The 17,199-nt window shown below is 38.7% G+C and overlaps 2 protein-coding genes across 2 annotated transcripts; both read left to right on the forward strand.

Annotated features, from left to right (window-relative positions):
• The first annotated feature begins 1,283 nt into the window (after positions 1-1,283).
• On the forward strand, positions 1,284-1,880 carry LOC128302746 (uncharacterized). The gene is made up of 2 exons (XM_053039605.1): positions 1,284-1,630; positions 1,700-1,880. The coding sequence occupies exons 1-2, from the start codon at positions 1,284-1,286 to the stop codon at positions 1,878-1,880; spliced, it is 528 nt and encodes a 175-aa protein (XP_052895565.1).
• Positions 1,881-3,990: 2,110 nt separating this feature from the next.
• Positions 3,991-14,950, forward strand: LOC128304449 (short-chain dehydrogenase/reductase family 16C member 6). Its single transcript, XM_053041639.1, has 9 exons — positions 3,991-4,124; positions 7,388-7,850; positions 10,265-10,418; positions 12,526-12,650; positions 13,163-13,273; positions 13,564-13,689; positions 13,794-13,915; positions 14,111-14,227; positions 14,295-14,950. Exons 2-9 carry the CDS (start codon positions 7,716-7,718, stop codon positions 14,497-14,499), a joined length of 1,095 nt encoding a protein of 364 aa, XP_052897599.1. The 5' UTR covers positions 3,991-4,124; positions 7,388-7,715; the 3' UTR covers positions 14,500-14,950.
• The last annotated feature ends 2,249 nt before the right edge of the window (positions 14,951-17,199 follow it).

The following is a 17,199-nucleotide window of genomic DNA, read 5'->3' on the forward strand; positions in this document are numbered from 1 at the left end:
TTTCAATCGTTTCGTCAGTGCAGATAGGGCACTCACGAGTGCCAATACGATTTTACGCAGGCATGTCAAACTCATTACAATAAAAATGCCATATACACGTGAATAATTGATTGTGTAACGTAAAACTGAAAGCTCAACTGAAAATCTTTTATATTTTATGGTATAATCTCATAAAATGCATACATCGGATAAAGCCTGTTTCTCAAAGGAACGTATGAGTGTTGACAATATATTTTGCTCAGTGATCATATTGACTTGCATTGAGTAACTAACGGATGGCCATTCATCTCTGTTTATCTTAATCTCTCGATCCCTATCTATTTTCTGAAAAAAAACTTTCTTTTTCCAGAGCTGTTTCCAGAGCTCCATTATATATTCTTGTATCTGCTATTTTAAAACTCAAAGAGGCTTTCACCACCATATTTAATTGTGAACTACAGTCATTTCCTGAGTTACACGAATTCGAGATTCGCGAATCTCAAAATTTTGACAGTTTGTGTAATTTTGTATGTGAAATTGATTTAATTTGCCAAATTTCAAATGTTCCCAAAAATACTTACATTTTAATTTTATAAACACGATATTTGATAAAAAAATGCATTAATTATAGAAATAAATGTAAAAATATCAATTATCAATATGCCTTATAACGCGAAAAGAGGAAATCGAACCCTGAATACTAAATAAAATCGATATTATACAGGGAATTCCGCAAAAATTACGCGAAACGTACCGAACTGTACACCAATTAGAAAATTAACAATAGGAAACGGGCGCTAACAAAAAAAATAGTATTATGCGTAGGATTACTCTAAATGTATTCCAACCTCATGTCTCAAATTTATTTTAAACGAAAAGAAAGAAATATATTATTGTCGCTTTTATGAATCAAAAACATTTTAAAATTTATATGTTGTTCATATGATTACACCATTCGCTTCGCCTTTTGCAAATGAGTTTCACCCTCACCAACGGAAGTTATGGAAGAAATTTTTTTTTCAGCATAATGACCGGTAAAACCCGTCTAGATACATAATGGCATTCCGTCAGAACCCCTTTTCTTCCACCTTTCTCTTTCCTGTCTTTCGCAATGCAAGAAGGGAAATTGTTGACCGTGACAATTTCTATGTTTCAGTCGTGTTCTGCTCGTGAAAGTATTAACAAATAAGTGATTCCAGGTGAAGGTTCCAGTGAATATTAGGAAAAATGGTACAGACACGTGGTAGCATATAAAATTCATAGAAACATAATTTCGAACTGTGCGTAAATTTCAGCATCGCCATATGATTATAATAGCTGCCAGCTTTGTGCTGCTGCTGGTTGTGCCCTGCACCAATGGACTTCCTTTGTGGGATTTTTTTACCGGTGCAGACACTGCTGAAGATAGCGCTGGAATGGATACGACAACAATGGAGCTAATCGAACCGCGGCAGGATAACTCCAAACCCTTACTACGGTACGACACTATGGTGCCAATACTGCAAGTCATCCTTACACCGATTGGGCGTATGGTTTGGCCACGTGTTGAACAATGGGTTTCCGGACTGTTCGGTGCGTATCTGGATAGTGCCAACAGAGCCATCGATACCATTTCACAGTATGCAACAGAGAACGTTTCCTTCCAGACTGGGTAAGCATGAGAAGGAATCAAGCGAGATCTATTCTTTCTAACAATTTGCATGCAATTTCACGTTTCTAGCGATGTGTACTACACGAAAGGCGACATGATCGATGGACATGGACACCAGTCTTTGATAATTACCCTACCATCCGGAAGAACCATAACAGTTCTAACGTTCAAAACCAAAAGTAAATTCAATGTATTTGACGAATTTCCCCAACTGTCTGAAACACAAAATGAGGTGAGAGAGTTGAATTGACCCAATACAGTTTCCAGGAAAATGGAAAACTTAATTTAAGCTTAACATTTATTATTTATGTCCTCCTTTCTGTAATATTTATTTTGCAAATTTACAAATAAATAAAACTATACATTGAACTAAACTGTAGTGATCTTTCATTTTACGTTGTGATTATTTTCTAACAACTCTTTTGGTAGGCGAAATGTGAGAAAAACTGTTTTGTGTGTTGGTATTTAACTCCTACAATGTTTAAAAATGTATTCCAAAAACATTGCTTTTTGGCTAATAATATCGTACATGTTTTGCGCATATTTCGTTAATTATTTGATGACACAATTTTAATTAGTAGGACCACCAAATCGTCCCAGCTTATGTTCTTCTTCAGTACCAACTTTTCCACATTTTCAATTTTTTGTTTAACACACAATTTTGCTATACCCTGTTATGGTGGCTTAAAGTACCCTGTTATATATATTTTTAAGTACTAAAATATTGCGTTAGGTTGTTATGCTAAATATAATATACAAAATAAACTTTTCAAAGGAAGTACAAATACAATTAAAAACGTAAAACGCAAATACAATTTATTGTCTAACTTTTTCATGGATGCTGTTTAATTGCGCTGATTTTATTTACATATTCTTTAATATAGTTTGATTTGTCTATATTACACTTGAAGTTTATTGAAATAAACAAAATTTTGTGGATTCTAATGCCTAGATGATCTTCTATTGTATGATCAAATGATATATTAACCAAAATAATTACTTTCCACGATCGGTAAATGAGAACTCAGAACTGCTTTCATTCAAGTTTTTTGTCCGATAGTAGGATGTCCTATAGGAATGATATTGGTTTATACTGACGAGCAAATAGTTATAAAGATATTATTTAGATTTATGCAAATGTATTCTTGGATTTTAATTAATAATAATATTGTCTTAATAATCGTCTAATTAGTGAATCTCTATGCGTATGATACACTACTTATACCCTAATATTAATAATATTATAAGAGCAAGTTCGAACTCCCACATTCTTGTGAGATGAATGAAATGTGCCACTTAATATTGCAATCAATACTTGCTTAAAACAATAAATAAACGTTCGTGTTATAGGCCTAAAGGCGCTAGTAGAGTAATGGGTTACGATTATCATAGTGTTAGGAAAAAAAAGCACGTACCCGAGGGAGCTTCGCGTGCGGTAAGAAAGAAGGTTACCGCATTTGGCAACTGCAATTATGATTCGTAATGATTAGTCGAGCAATTTAGATGTATCTTCACGTCGCTTGTTTTGGCCGCTCCTCGTTTTGAATACAGCCGCATCGTCGCCATCGTGTGAGCATTTGAAGACGTCTCACGAACACCAGACCACACATATCCACTCGCATCCATATACCTGGTGCCATCGCACCGAAGTCATAATGAAATTGACCTCCTTTCCCTAATGGTAATTCTCGTGCAGGTGCGTTTTCTGCATGTGGCTGTGCGGTCAGCCAGCGATGTGTTCGTAAGAAAGCCGTGTGCGCGATCAGCAGCGGTCGGGCCGGTGGAACAGCATGGTTTGAGAGATTACTTGAGCAAAGAGTGGAATTTGAATGACGAGTGACCACAGCCCCGAAGCCTTGGAGAAGGTTATGTACACGCGTACCCCCGGTTGTAATGAAAGGCTTTGTGTACCCATAGCGGCAATGTACCCACCAGCGGCCGAAGCACCCAGCAGTGATTGCAGTTCTTCATCGCTTTTTTATTATTGTTGGCTTGGTTTTTTTTACCACTATCACGCTTGTTTGCGGTACGCATGGATGCGGGACAGCTGTCAATGTCGCTCCGTACCGCAGATCAATGTCATTAGAATTTTGTGACCAAAACAGGGCTAATTGGTTTCAGCCAATCGATAAAAAAATATTACTATTAACCTAGGTGCACTTTCAATAGTTAACGGTTACCTTCCGCTTCAAATCCAGGTGTTCAGGGCTAACAACTGCAATAACCCACTGCGAAAGCAACGAGTAACGGAGCGTTCAATGCGTAAAAATGTGCCATCAAGTAGGTACCGAGTGACAGAACAGATCCTTTTCGCTGAACAATGCCGCAAACATGCGCAGTACGGTTCGAACAGTCAAACTGAGAGTTTGTGTGTGTTTTGATATTCACCGCAGTTGTTTGTGATGACACGTTAACGGTACCAGACCGGCATCGTTCGCATTGTCGCATATGAAACGAAATAATCAAACGCTTTGAATTGCACGCTCGTGAGAAAGTAATTACTCTCGTTTTCATTTCTTACATATTGTGATATTCCGCTGTGCTAACAAAATCATCGGTACTCGTCACATATCGGTAGGTGACGGTGCAATCCCGACGTTTATCCGACAGTCGATACCGGCAGGGTCGAGTGTTATCCATGGGAGGCGAACGCCACACAAAGAATTCGATAAATATTGACATTGGAAGAAAAAAAAACTTAATTTAAGACCGAACATTGCGTAAACATTGGTGAATTCTTCCGAATGCTGCCGTACGGTGGCATAAAGTGAGCACAGAACGAATGTGTGTATTACATTAGTCTGTTAAACATTGGCTTCTGATTCGTAGTATGGTCGCATCCGGGAGAACCCACGTACTGAGCCATGCAAAGTTTTACTAAGCAAGCATAGAATCGAACATTGTGGCCGCCGTTGCGATGTGTGAAATGATGTGGTTGCCAAAGCGTGGTATGTAAATAAAGCCGAACAACATAGCACAAGTTGCATATCCCTTCCTGCAAGACGGCCAGGTTTTCAAACATCGCACATACGAAACACCTTAATTCCATAACCGAATAAACGTTGAAACTGTGCAGGTGTTGGTTCTTATCTTACGGAAAAGCACATTGTATTGCGATGCCTTATGCAACATGGCAAGTGTTTAGTATTGGGTCATAATGAAATTAGTATCACTGTGTGTATAGCCAGGAAAGATGGTTATTTTTTCAGTGTTTATAGTTTGCATAAGATCATAAATACATTGTCTACAAAAAGCTTCCGTATGTAGTAAAAGCACATGTACTTGGTTCCTAAGAATAGATCAATAATATTTGGGAGAATGTAATAATTTATCCAGTTGTATTTTTAAGAGCAAGAATGCATAACATTAAAGTTGATCTTTGATCTTATTTCGTTTTAATTGAAAGATATGTGTCATTGTGATTGGCCTAATTTAGAAGTGATGTCTCCAATGAATCATTTGAGAAGGGTCATTCAAATCTTAATTCAACTCCTTCTATATGCATGCATCTTTCATTCATGCATTTCACATTCATTAGTCTTCAGAGATTGATGTAGAAATAAGAATTTCTGATAAGTTGAAATAACAATAGTACTGTTAACATTCGATTGAGTTCCACCGATGGAACAGGATTTACTTGCAACTATTAAAGCTTATAATTCGTAGGAAGATAACGTAATCGTAGTTAATTTAGATGCTTTTATAATTAGTAGGGCTGGTTCGGTCGTATAGTTGATAGACGTTAGGACCAGTACGAAAACCGAGCTGCGCTCAAGCATTATAAAATAATCTACGTTATCTACAAATTCTAATCTAGAATAGTAGCGACGAAAAAAAAAATCACTTAATTAGTCTACGCAATTGAATGCTAACAATACATGGGTTATTTCGTGAAAATGCACATTCCAAACGCTTAAAATGCTGAAAATCTAAATTTATGCGAAGCCTTGGAGAAGGTTATGTTGCGATCCTTAAATCTTTGAGGTGTCTTTAGTCATCGGCATAGAGATTCAGAGTCATTAGTCGGTTCAAAGAATAATTCGTATTAATGACTCTGATTCAGATTCATTCTACACTCGAATTTAGCAATACAATTAGGTTATCACTTTCGGAAATTATAAATTTTGTTTATTCGCATACTCAATTTCGCAAATAAATGAAACATGAAATATGTTTCAGCCAACATAATTTCTTCTCGGTGGAAAGAACTGCAGAAAAGAATGAAACCGAAAGCACTGGCTGAAAAGTGAAGATACGAAAAGCTGCTGCGTGCCCTTGTTAGCACGCGACCAGACAGACAAACGAAATGTCGTGAATGCTCAGTGGCCGTCTAGTGGGCACTAGGTAGCATAAAACCAGCATAAAAAGAGATATGGCACCGTCCGGCGCGGCATAAAATACATTATAATGATATGAGTAAAGAAGTGAATGAAGAAGCACTCCCATAAAAAAACTCCATCGAAACAGAAAGCAACACACTGAAAAGCGACAGGGATATGCCGCAAAACAAGTGGGATAGCCGGAGTGTGTTTTCGGAGCATCGCAAGCTGAAAAAGAAATAAGCTGCCAAGAGTGGCAACGTACGTTTCAGCCTGGTGTGTATCGTTGCGACCAGACACGGAACGGTACGTACGGCCGAACGTCGGCGAAGTGAGCAGGAGCAACAACGCGAAAGGCTTCCAACTTCAAGTACGCGAAGCAGCGGCAGCGGTAACAGTTATTACAAACTTCAATTACCATCGTCGTCCTCGGGGCCAGATGCTTGCCAGTCAGATGGGGCCAGATAGATGCTTACCAGCCGTTGGTTAGAGTGGTGGTGCACGTTTGATCGTCCGTTGATCGCGATCGTGCGTTTGGCACAGCGAATGTGTGATAGGTGAGCTTTTTCGTTGGGGTTTTCGTGCAGCGTTGTTCTAGATGCGTGAACGGTTGAGCGGGTTCGTCGCTTGTGTACTTTTAACGTTTTAATTCCATACGCCGTTAGAGACGCAAATTGTATAAGCGTTTCGCGACACGTGTGTCACAAGTGATCTGTGCATAAATGTTCGTCAAAGTAGTAGTCAAATTTCGATAAAAGTGTCTGTTGTCGTTTCGAGATTTAAAGAGTGTTAGCGAAAAGTCGTTAGCAATCAAATTATAATGAAATTTGCCTATTTATGAGAATAAAAATTAAATTAGGTAAAAATTTTACCTGAATCGTCATTAGCCTTTAGTCTGAATTTGAAGAGCGTTGAAAATAGATTCGCATGAAAGTGAAACGCACGGAATAATATGCCTTCATGTGACCGGGTTGGTAACGGCCCGCTTTTGCCACACCATTAAATACGGCTCAGCTGAAAAGAGTGATTTGGTGGTAACACAAACGCATAATATATAGCCGGGCATTGTGTTATTAACAATGGTAATGCAAAGCTGGAATATTCCGCTGCTCTGGGATTAAAAGGGAAATGATCGGGCAGGAATAAAAGAAAGATATTAGATACTGCCCGATTATAAAATGAGAAACATCAAACTTACTAACTTTTGGATGCATTGGTCTGCCTTTTAACTATGGTGAGTTGTGTATACGTTTAGATTCGGCTGTAGCTATGATGTGTGCGTTTTTGTTATTCACCTCAATGTTTGTGTAAGACGTATGTAAAAAAAACTGCTAAACAATAGTGCAATTAATAGCTGCACGGTTACAGCAGAGGTGTAACCCAGTACCGTGCAACGATTTCGGTTACATATATGTAGTTCACACTTCTTCATCTACAGCTCGCCAACAATTCGAGTAGCGAGTACGCGATTCCAGCGATGCATGTGTTGGAGTAGTCGTTAGAGGCTCTGCAGTGCATGCAGAAGAGATAACATACACGTGCGACAAGAGAAGGAAGTAAAAGTGATAGAGTGAAATTGTTTGGTGCCAGCGAGTGCAGTGCAAAACTAGTTTTTACTCCACTTGCCGGGTTATTAGACGCCGTACAAACGCTGCACGATTGGCACCCGGACGGAAGTTTGAAAGTGAAAGAGTGTGGTTTTGCAGCAGCGGGATTTTGGAAGAACTTGGTGCGCTGATCGACCACCTTCCTTGCACTAAAACAACATGTTAGCATCCAAAGGAAAACCTTTCTCGTTCGATCAGACTGAGCTTAATCCATCCCGGAATAAGCCGTCTATACGACGAACGGTAATGGATGTGATAGTGTTCTTGTTAACGTCCGTAGGATATATACTGCAGGTGAGTAGTGGATAAAGTGTATAAATATTTTATGTTTTTACCAAATATTACTTTTATAGCTACATATGCACGATATGTTGGATTCTTGTTTTGGTGGTTACATTAGTTTTTTTATGATTAATAAGTTAGTTAGGCCCTTACTAAACAAAAATTATAAACAATAAAACGAAATTTTTATCGTTTATCAACTAATTTTTTTTAGAAAACACAAAGTACGAAAATGTGCGCTTCTGCCTAGAAGAATTAATAAAAGAAGCACATAAACTACGAAGTGCAAAATACAAATCGTTTTTTTGTCTTGTCTTGTGCAATTGTTCAAAAATGACTTACAATACCATTTTTGTTGTACGAATAGTACGTTCGAGAACATAGAGATTCATTCGCCTGAAGACCGGTTACACGCATCAAGCCCCTACGGTGCTGCTAGTTCAGCAGGCATTGCATCGCAGTATTTCCTACAGTTATGCAACCCTTTTCAGCCCAGCCCTACCTAACCAATAGAGCGAATGCAATGCAAAAACTCTTCCAACGGCGTGTTTTTTTTTTCTTCATCGAAGCCATTGCATTTTACCAACTATCCGAGGTATTGGGTACAGCAAGACTGTATTGTGCAAACATGCTCTGGCCATACTATGCTTTGGCTAAGCATGCTGCTATCACGGCCACACTGATCGAACAGCACAGTGCGCGGTTATTTCTGCAGTACCCACCGCATAATACCACGGTGAACTATGATAGTTTGCGATTAAGTACATCCAATGGCTTCGGGTGAGAGTTAGATTCGAAAAAGTGAGGGACAATCTTGAAACAGCAACATAGAGAGACAACAAACATTAAAATTGATTGAATTGATAAATGCCAATTAGAATTTCTAAAAATATACGTAAGATTTGCAGTTGTTCTTTACAATTCACAATGATTTCGAATGACACTCTACTCAAGTTAAGTATTCTGGGATCGATTCTCAACCGACCGAAGACACATAAAACTCAAAACGGTCTTTGCATCTGAAGGTAATTCAAATAACCGATTGTAAAATTGTAGTACTAAATGATCCGCCATATAGGACATTAGATAAGAATAAAAAAATCAAGATGATCGATACTGATACACCTATTTACATTCAGTTTTATCTTTAATCTTTAACAAATGCGTGAACAAATTGATTTTTTTTCTGGACGTAATAATGTTAGTAGAGCATACCTGCCATAACTGACATGGTAGAGTGAAATTTTACCACATAACTTGATCGTCAGTCCGAATTTGTTTAACTATTGGTCGAGTAAGTGAGAAGCCTTTCTGCTAACACCTTGACTATTGGGCCATCGAAGAAAAATTATTGATATAATTTAATTTCCCTGATTTCTGGAACTCCGTTGTTTACAGAAACTTCGATACGACCTGTATTGTGACGAGAGTTCAAATTATGCGAAATTGAATCTAATGGGTCCGACTCGTAACAGGTGGTAATTTTTTCCCACATCCTTTGAAGATTGCTAGTCACGGGCTTGGCAAGCCGCCGGTCAGGTTACTAATGATATTATGCGAGATTCATTGCAATCAACGTACACCGTGCGTGCGTGTGTAATGCGCTGTGTTGGAACTTTGTTTGCACCCAGCTGCCGTCGAGAGGGAGGGGAAAAAACACAGCTCGAGATGATTTTCAAGGAGTAATTATTTAAACGACTTCTTCCCTCTATAAAATGGGAGAAGTAATCGAGTGTCTGTACGCAATAATGTGAACCTTAGCACACCCCGACATTAAGGGGAAGTGACGCGAGTTGCGGAATCGAATGAATAGGCGCATCGGTTCGCATTTGCTTTTAATGCTGGCGATTTAGCAGCAAATGATGCTTCCAGCACTCGTTGAATATCTGGTCTGGTGGCTACACCCCTCCGGGGGATAATTTAAGCAAAAGCCATATGGTTGACCTTCAACAAAATTAACAAAATTGTAAAAATTGCGTAAGTTTGTTTTGTCTTCGTGGAGAGCCTTTGATTTTAGACAGTTGCAATGTTGCAAACACAGCTACGCTAATATGTGTAGAGTGGCGTAAGGGAGAGAAATGGGAGACGTACAGCTGACGTGAAAACCGATGGAGGAAGATTTGGAGGTTGCCCCTAGCACGTATGTCAAGTTAAACACCACGCAATTGATTGGAGTCGGCACGAGGATAGTAATTGGAAAGCAAATAATGTCATGACCATGGTCACTGATCAGCAATAAAGCTATGTAGCATTGCGGGCGTTTTACTTTTAACCTTTTGTTTGCTTTCCTTCCCGGTGACAATTGACCGTGAATGTCGAGAGGATGGTTGTATATTTGTTTTGATAAATTTTCCGTTTATTTGCCCTGGTGGTAGAATTCTTTTAGCTGAATTTTAAATGTTTCCTTTCTTTCCATCTGCTTTCAGGCAATTTACTATCAAATATTCGGCGTACCAAAGAAAGACTTGAACGGAGAGATAGCATTAGTGACTGGCGGAGGTGGCGGTCTTGGACGGTTGCTAGCCCTTCGACTCATAAAGCTCGGCGCCAAGGTTGTGCTGTGGGATATAAATCAGGAAGGTATGTATCCGACAATTAAGATCCAAACAACCCGAAAGGCATTAGTAGAGAGACGGCTTAGGTAAGCACACCGTGTCGGTGTCGGTTTTGTGTAAGTATAATGCTATTGCACCACCAATGACGGAATGTCACGAATGACGCGTGTTTTTTTTCTTACTCCAAAGAAACGCGAAAAGTACTTTGGCGTCATGATGAAGCTTCAGAAAATGGAAGACTTCTTGTGTAAGCGTACACCAGCTCGCGTAGATGGGTTGTTGCATGGTTATAAAAAGGAAATATCAAGATTTCAACGACGTACTTGTTTCCCCTTGCCGGGCACGGACGTATGATTGGCACTATAGGTTAATATATTTAGTGTTTGGATAAAATTGCTTCTATTAGCTGCAATGCCCATCATACAAACCGTCTAACCTCAGTGTTAACGTTTTTATTTACAAAACATTAAAATATGTCCATGGTACGTTCAATAGTGCACAGGGCTGTAGATGAGAACATGTGATTTTTTCCCCAATACTGATGAGATGAACCGTACTTGGTACATACATCACATTTGATACATACCCTACCACTACTGACGGCCGGAGTGGGCAATGTTGAAATTTGGCATCACAGTTTCTAATAGTTCACAAAGCATTGCCGAAGGTCAAAAGATCTTGCTCTGCAACTACAACGCCCAGTGAATGTGGTAAAGCTTTCAATAACTCATTGAATCGATGACGACTGCTCTACACACTTGTACTTCTTGGCTCAATTGAAGGTCAAAAAGTTGTCGAGTGAGTGAGCTGCATCTTAAGATGTGAATAGTCCGCAGTCATTAAGTTATGTTATAATGCTGAGCTGATGGTATGAATGTTGTTAATATCATTTTTTTCAGGCACGTTTGATGAAGGTTTATGAGTATAACGTTTTGATTTACTATAGCACGCTATAGAGTTTATAAGCCGCAAGTAAATCATTGATTTGGTTTTGCACGCACTTTCAAAAAACCTTTTCAACTGTCAAAATCCCCATGAACAACTTAGTAAAGTAAATGTGTATCAGAAAATAAGAAGCTGACATTGACGAAACTCGGAGAACATATGATATGCATACTAGTCCCCATGGATGTAAATTCACAACAGACTGCAACATATTCAAGGTCGCCAGAGCGCAGACAGACACTCGTTGCCTTTTATGTTTGCTCTTACTATTCCCGTTGTCAACTTTCGTTTTAACAACGTTCGTTTCGCCAGGTGATAAACCCCGTGGATGCTGCCACCATACGAAACGGATGAGTTGCAACCGGTGACGTCTGTTGGCGATGACGATGGGCGAGCGAAGAAAATGAAATTACAAAAGGGTATATAACTGGTTTTGCTAAATGCAACAAAAAAAAACGAGCGTGCACAGAAGAAAATACAATCAGAAACCCCGAAAACCAGACCGAGGTCGACAACTCATTGCACGTGGAGATGCTCGATCATAATGTGAATATTGTTTTGCACTGGGTCAAGATCAGCGGGATTGATAAAAAAGATAGCATGTGCTTGTGGTAAACCATGGCAATGAATACTGGTGGGATGTGTCATAACTTCAGCAAATGCTGTATATCGCACGGGTTGCATTATTCTAACTAATAATTTCCAGGGGAACTGGTTTTAATTATACCTCATACATGCCTGTTACTTGTTCTTTTGAAGGATTGAGTGTTATTTTGCTTGATAAAAAAAAACACATTTAACATCATACAAATCCAAAAAGAAATCATTGATAATTATACAAAATATATTCTCTATAATGTGGCTTTAAAGCTCACACAATCACAGACAAGTTAAACCCGCAACTAAGCTACAGTTTGTAGGTTAGGTTTCAATAATATTAAACCTTACTTTATGACTGTGTAGAGAGAATGTAAGCTTTGAACTTTAACTCGGTGCTTGCCACAACTGACCATGACGAAGTAATATGCGATGGAAAAGATAACTCTTTCACAGCAGGGCAAGTTTACGGTCTTTGCACTAGCAATGACCCTTTCTGTTGTACGGATGTATTAAGGTCAGTGCATTGGTCCATTGTCGGCAGTAAATGATTGGGTACACATTCTTTTATATTTTTGCCTTCGACATAGGGCTAGACGACTCGGTGAAGCTGATCCAATCCCTAGGAGGACTCTGCAAAGGATACAAAGTGGACATCTCGAACAAGGAAGAGGTGTACAAGTATGCGAAAATAATACAGGAAGACATTGGTGATGTAAGTATGCCTATTATATGTTACAACCTATTCCACCTATTCATGCACAGAAAGTTTCTATTGTTAGCGTTTATGGAAAAAGCACATGGTTGAGTATAATTTGCATGTTCATTCATAGCGTCGTCGTACTTGATGTACTTGTGTAGTCATTCCTACACATGAATGCAAATGTGTGTACTGTTAGGTGCACAAAAACTACCGAAGGACCTTGTCATTAGATTAACCCTCTATAAATGCGGACCCGACGAATAATTGTGCCATTAATTACTAGTTGAGTTTATAATTAAGATGATCGAAATTACTAGCCTCAGCAAGCAGCAAACAGTGGAGCAACTATACACGCCTAGTGTATAGTTGTAAGCTTTACAACATTAGTCGCTTCGGGAGAAATTTTAGATAACGATAACAACATTTACATGCCATATATAGTGTTTATAGATCAGTTAATTTTAAATACTTCCAGCAAACCAGTTTAGAACTGTGCTAATACGATTTTCCACTTCTACTTTCAGGTTACGTTACTCTTTAACAATGCAGGTGTCGTGTCTGGTCGCGCCCTTTTAGACACTCCGGATCATTTGATAGAACGATCTTTTAGTGTCAATGTACTTGCACATTTCTGGGTAAGTTGATAGGTGGTGTGTTAGACGTAGCTCTTGCAGTAGTATTTGTACGGCAAGAACCGTATAATAATAGTAAGGAAATGCTTCACGAATGCTTCGAATATAAATGAATCTCCAAATTGGTAGACAAATCGGTACGTGATTGCTATCTTGCTATAGTAGAATAAAGAGTTTCTCATGAGCTATCAAACACATACGCACAACAGTGGTTAAGCAACGAAATCGAAAGCGACACAGGCTACAGAGTTTATTTTATTCTACATGTGTCATTTCCGGCGGACCAACTCTAGACGACAAAGGCATTTCTACCAGCGATGTTGAAAAATGACCATGGACACATTATAACTATCGCTTCTCTGGCTGGCCATGTCGGTATATCCAAGCTGGTTGATTATTGTTCCAGTAAGTTTGCTGCGGTAAGTATCCGAAGTGTTAATCGAAAATGTGATTTATAACATTACTCAGCGCAATGTTTTTTTTTTCGTGCTCAATGGTGTCTTACTTTGCTGTACGAGTACAGGTTGGCTTTGATGAAGCATTACGGTTGGAGCTTGAACATCTTCGGGCTCAAGGTGTTTTCACGACAGTCATTTGCCCATATTTTATACAATCGACTGGAATGTTCGACGATGTAAATTCTAGGTTAGTATTTACGCATTGTTTTGTATAATTTATTTCATTTTTGTTGTTATTTATACGTTTTTTCCAACTCTTCTGTTTTTCTAATATATCAATTTTATGTCGATCAATTAAGATCAACTTTGATGGTTAAATTATCAAATGCATGCATTTCTTAAAGTATTTTATAAAGTTAAATTATTTTTATAATTCCTGCAGATGGGTTCCCACTCTGGATTCGAATGATGTGGCAGATAAAATCATTGAAGGTGTCCAGAAAAATGAGAAGTACGTAATCATTCCCGGATATTTGCGCTTAATGTTGGCCATCAAATGGTAAGTGTGCGATATAATTGAGATTTTAAACTCAAAAACTGTAACATAACATCTTGTATTCCTTCAGGATATTTCCTTGGGGATGCAATTCCGGATTTTTGCGACGTTTGGTACCGGACGCTGCTCCGCAACACAGTATGATACCGTTAAGTAACCCGGAATGCGATACCACAAAAGAGATGGCCAATACGTTTGCCAGTGATAATAATAATACTACAAAATCGTCGCCCCTCCTTGTCCACAGACAATGCACTGGCGAACGTGTGCTATAAACAAATGGGAACTATGCGATTCGTTAACGAATGCGTAGCCAACCAGCGAGTGGAAGATGAAAATCTTTTAAACGCTCAATCCTGGATCATTGTATCTGTTAGCCATTGTCAGAACGATTCCATTTAGCTTAAGACGTTACCAGACTATGCTGGATATACCCTGGGTGATTTCGAATAAGAAGTGAGAAAAAACAGTGATGCACAGGAATTGGATGCGTTGATGTGGCATGCTGTTAAAATGCTGGTTTAACTGGTTAGTTGTATTAATTAATTTGGGGGGAACAGTTTGCTAAATAGAGATGCAAGATTTGTAAAATTACAAATGAGGATGAGGGCATGAGGATTTTCAGTAAAGTACGGGTATGCATCACTACTTGCCCTGTTGTTAATGTTAGAATCGTGATTATCTGCGACTTTATTCTAGTGTCGTGTGAATCCAATCTGTTCCGATTGAGTACGTTCCGATGCGTTCGGTTCTGTTGCACTCTATTCGACGATTGTAATACATGAACACAATAGATATTAACGGTCTGTCAATAAATCATAAACCACAAAGCAAATAAACATAAAAGATTGATGTACAATTATTTTATTTTTATTCTAACTATCGTTTTATTTATCCTTATATATTCAGAATTCAGAATTTCGCTTCATTTCTCAGGTAAATTGATGATTTTTTAGTAAGTAAGTATAGTAGGAACTAAGGTATACTAACTAAGATGCTGATTGACTATCAATGGTTCGATCGTGTCCTGCAAGATCCACACAATGATTAAGTACTTTCCGCCAAGATATTTGTTTTTTTTGTAGTTCACGAGTCCACCTCATTGTGCCCCAGAACTCAGTGCCTTACATACTAAGATAGCGCAAGGTTTCGCTCAGATCCGATGCCAGTATGTTAAAATCTATTCCTGAGTAAAAGGTATTAAAACTTCATATCATGGCTGGTTGTGTAGCTTTGTTAGCCGCATATGATGTATTGTGTCTCACCACAGAAAGTAAGTTTGCTGAGCGCGTGTTTTGGCTAGGGACGTGTACATTAGTTTGACTCAACAAACGGGGGGAATTGAACTCGCCTATCGGTAATAAAAATCACTTTGGCCTTTACGTGTTTGCTTGTCAAGCGATTCTAAACCTCACAATAAACACCTAGTTGTGCATGACAAATCATTACCGTTTGGCCATCTAAGTACACTAATTGCGAACCGGGACAACCAATCGATCCATACTCTAAAGAAGATCTTACCAAACCATCATAGAGAACTTGAATACAAAAAGGATCACGAAACTCTATTGTCAGCTTATGAACTAAACCTCGACTTCGAATTTTTTGCTTATGATGTCCTCAAAGATTTTGGTAAAAGTCATTTCATCGTCTAGTAAGATTCCAAGACCAAGTAGCAATCGTCAATCAAAACTAACGAAACGTCATTCATATAAAAGAAGAACATGATAGGACCCTTGTTACTACTTTGCGAGCTACCGGAAAAGCTAACTAAAGCTTCAAAGCTAAAATTGCCGAATTTCACTCCATGAGTCCTGTTTTAAGATACGAAAGAAGCCAGAGTGATATAGGAGCATGAAAGCCCAGTTTATTGAGCTTAGCTAAGAGTATATCAATGGATACTTTGTCGAAGGCAGATCCGTTTAAATATAGTCAATGTGGACACCCTTGTTCGAGCTGCTAGTACATTTCGAAACAAATTCCACAAAATTTGTTTACATCGAACGATGAGGCATGAACCTAAGCAGCAAGCAAATGAAATATATTTTTTATTGTCCCTATAATTGCAGGTTTGGGCCGGTGGCATGGTGGTAACGGCGCCGGTCTTCTCACGGACGAATCGAACCAAATCCCATGCGGACCAACACCCCGTAGCAAGGACTGACTATCCGGTTACGTGGTAAAATAAGTCGATACGGGTCCGGCCGTTCTAACGAAGAAAAATATAAATAAAATTGCAGATTGGACAAATCTGGTTTTCCTACTTTTAATCTAAGTCCAGAATATCTCTTGATTTTGAAGCGTACTATTTTGTACTCAGAAGATATAATTTTAATATATTCACCGTATTCAGCTACTGACATAGCTATGATTTCGGGGGTTTTGTAACGGTAATATGTTCAAAAAGTTGTTTTTTTATTTCTCTTGGCTATTTTGAGGGAATTTGAGGACACTGCAACCACTGAGGACGACGTGGTTGCCTGCGGCTGGGACTACAACTACGACTTCCACACAATTTTACTGAGAAAATTCTTTCTGTGATCGACGATCAACAAAAAGAACAAAACGGGTTTTAAAGACCCTCTACCGGAAGATCTAGCCTAATAATCATTAATTCAATTGCCGAGGCTTAATCAAAGAGACAGCTAAAGCTCACAAAAAACTAGAACATAATCGAACAGTTATTTTGTAATTATTCTTCACTAAGATGTTAGCTAACCGATGGATTACAAAGACAAAAGATTTTCACAGTGCAGCAAAAACTGTCAAAATATGTGAATTATATATGGCGTCGCAAAAATCACTCTTGACTCAAAAAGATAGACGTATTGAGATTTGATAGGCCAGAACCAAACGAAAACGAAACGGTCAAATAAGGTATTTACGGAGATCCAGGTGCTGATGACGACATTCAGTGGATTTACCATGACCGATTGGCTGTGTAATGTCTGTAGCAGAAGGGCACGGTGGTGTAT

This window comes from Anopheles moucheti, chromosome 3 (genome assembly GCF_943734755.1).
Source record: "Anopheles moucheti chromosome 3, idAnoMoucSN_F20_07, whole genome shotgun sequence".
In the NCBI taxonomy this organism is placed as follows: Eukaryota; Metazoa; Arthropoda; class Insecta; order Diptera; family Culicidae; genus Anopheles; species Anopheles moucheti.